The sequence below is a fragment of the Penaeus japonicus genome, unplaced genomic scaffold, assembly GCF_977035675.1.
Source record: "Penaeus japonicus unplaced genomic scaffold, GWHDUDI00000001_assembly GWHDUDI00000028, whole genome shotgun sequence".
Taxonomy (NCBI): Eukaryota; Metazoa; Arthropoda; class Malacostraca; order Decapoda; family Penaeidae; genus Penaeus; species Penaeus japonicus.
The window spans coordinates 5,806,090-5,808,589 of NW_028234430.1; the positions used below are offsets into that span (position 1 = coordinate 5,806,090).

The following is a 2,500-nucleotide window of genomic DNA, read 5'->3' on the forward strand; positions in this document are numbered from 1 at the left end:
AAGAGGTAAAGGGAAAAGCAAAAAAAGAAAGAAAAGGAAGAGGAGAAGAGGAAGAGGAAGGGGGCATGGGCAGAACACGGAACAAGGAGCGTTAGCAGGTGCTCATTGACAGTCAAATAATAGTCCCACATTTCATGTCTTATACGCTACCTAATGGACATTCATGATAAAAGCGAAGGTCACATGCCGAGCTGCCAAGAATGCAAATGCTCTTATCTATTCGCACTGTACGTTCCCATCGCGGAATATATAATCAGGAATTAAACAAATATAAATCATTTTACTTCGACGAGGGAACTGACGAGCCGAGATTTATCTACCGACCTCAGGATTGGCAAAATAAAGGAAAAAGAAAATCTAAGAACTGACAATTCTCTCCAGTCTGATTTCCACACTAGTTATTTGCATCGGTTGCTTTCCATCGAGACTTTTCACTTTGACTTTGACTTTGACTTTGGGACTGAGGGTTTCTAAGTGGTCTTATCTCTCTTCGAACAGCCACTCGTAATCTATAGTTGTCCCTCTTACTCCCCCCCCCCTCTGCCTACATGCATATACATACACATAGACATACATACATACATATATACACACATACATACACAAACACACACATAAGCACACACACACACACACATACACATACACATACATACATACATACATACATACATACATACATACACACACACACACACACACACAAACAAACAAAGAAAAAAATAGTCAAATCTTGAAGACCTATCTGCCTGTCTGCCACTCCAATTTCAGAAGGCCTAATCAAGTCATCAACTTTTTTTTTTTTTTTTTTTACGCAATCAAGCAATGAGACTCGAGCTCTGGTAAGACGGGGGAAGAAGATGCTACACGACATCAGAACAGAGAGGGATCTTACAGCATCTTTAGTTTACTTGGAGACATTGGGTGAGTGAGTGAGTGAGTGAGTGAGTGAGTGAGAGAGAGAGAATATGTGTGTGTGTGTGTGTGTGTGTGTGTGTGTGTGTGTGTGTGTGTGTGTGTGTGTGTGTGTGTGTGTGTGTGTGTGTGTGTGTGTATGTGTGTGTGCGTGTGTGTGTGCGTGTGCGTGTGCGTGTGCGTGTGCGTGTGCGTGTGCGTGTGCGTGTGTGCGTGTGCGCATTCTGCGCTCTGTTGCCGCTTCCATGACAAAGGCAACAGAAGCCATGCTATATCTACGGCGCCGGGGCCTACCTCGCCGCATGCCCGTCTTCGGACACAGAATAATGATAGACATAAATGAATAAAATTGGACACTAAACTAAACGGAAAGAGAAATGAAACGAAAGCGGATGAAACGGAATGGGAATAAATGTAATAGAGTAAAATAATCATTATAAATAACACAGAGTAACCACGCCAGCGAACAACCATAATAAAACATGTGCAACCTGAATGCAATACATGACTGCGAGTCTGAAAACATGGTGCCTCACTTGTCAAAATATGATGCACGACTGGCTGAAACATTATACATGGGTTGGCAACATGGCAATGGCATGAAATGACTCACTGATACATCGTCCTTAAGTTATCGAAGTATGGCAACATGGCACCGACATGAAATGACTCACTGAATTTGGTCCCTGAGTTATCGAAGTATGGCACCATGGCACTGACATGAAATGACTCACAGACACATGGCATCCAAATATGGCGACATGACACTGACATGAAATGACTCACAGACACATGGTATCCAAATATGGCGACATGACACTAATATGAAATGACTCACAGACACAGGGTATCCAAATATAGCAACATGGCACCGACATGACATGACTCACTGAAACTTGGTCCCAGAGTTATCGAAATATGGCACCGCGACACTGAAACACGAGTCAAGACTTACTGAAAGCCGACGCCCAACTCACTGAAACCTTAAACAAGACTTGATGGGCGCCACTTACCGATGGGCGTGGAAGGCTTGTAGGAGATCAGTCGGTTGTCTGACACGACGTGAATGATGTGACCGCCCGGGTTGACCTTGTGGGCGGTGGTGACCTGGATCAGGAGGTCCATCATGGGCGTGCTGGAAGGGGAAGGAGACATCAACGCGTCAGTAGTGCTTGATCTAAACCACCCTCTCCGATTCTGACACACACACTCTCTCTCTCTTTCTCTCTGTTTCTCTTTCGCGCTCGCTCTCTCTCTCGCTCGCTCTCTCTCTCTCTCTCTCTCTCTCTCTCTCTCTCTCTCTCTCTCTCTCTCTCTCTCTCTCTCTCTCTCTCTCTCTCTCACACACACACACACAAAAAAAAAACATATACAAATACAATTTTCTACTATAAGTCACCAACATAACCAATATCCACCTTTGTTTCACGATATAATTTCGAAAAAAAATCATCATCAACAGTTTAAGTCACGCATATAAACACCAGAAACAAAAGTAAGAACATAAACAACATCGCTCCGTGCAATCTCCTTCACCTCCCCCCCCCTCCCCCCTCCCCCCGCCCCCTTCCCGACCGCCGCATGT

General features: G+C 44.5%; 1 protein-coding gene across 9 annotated transcripts in view; it reads right to left on the reverse strand.

Moving 5' to 3' along the window:
• Positions 1 to 2,500, reverse strand: part of LOC122247536 (uncharacterized) — a 316,213-nt gene that overhangs the window by 102,382 nt on the left and 211,331 nt on the right. For all 9 annotated transcript variants that reach the window (XM_086553405.1, XM_086553403.1, XM_086553397.1 and 6 more), the window contains one exon: positions 1,929 to 2,050. In XM_086553405.1, coding sequence (XP_086409531.1) covers positions 1,929 to 2,050 — 122 coding nt within the window. The remainder of the gene's footprint in view (positions 1 to 1,928; positions 2,051 to 2,500) is intronic.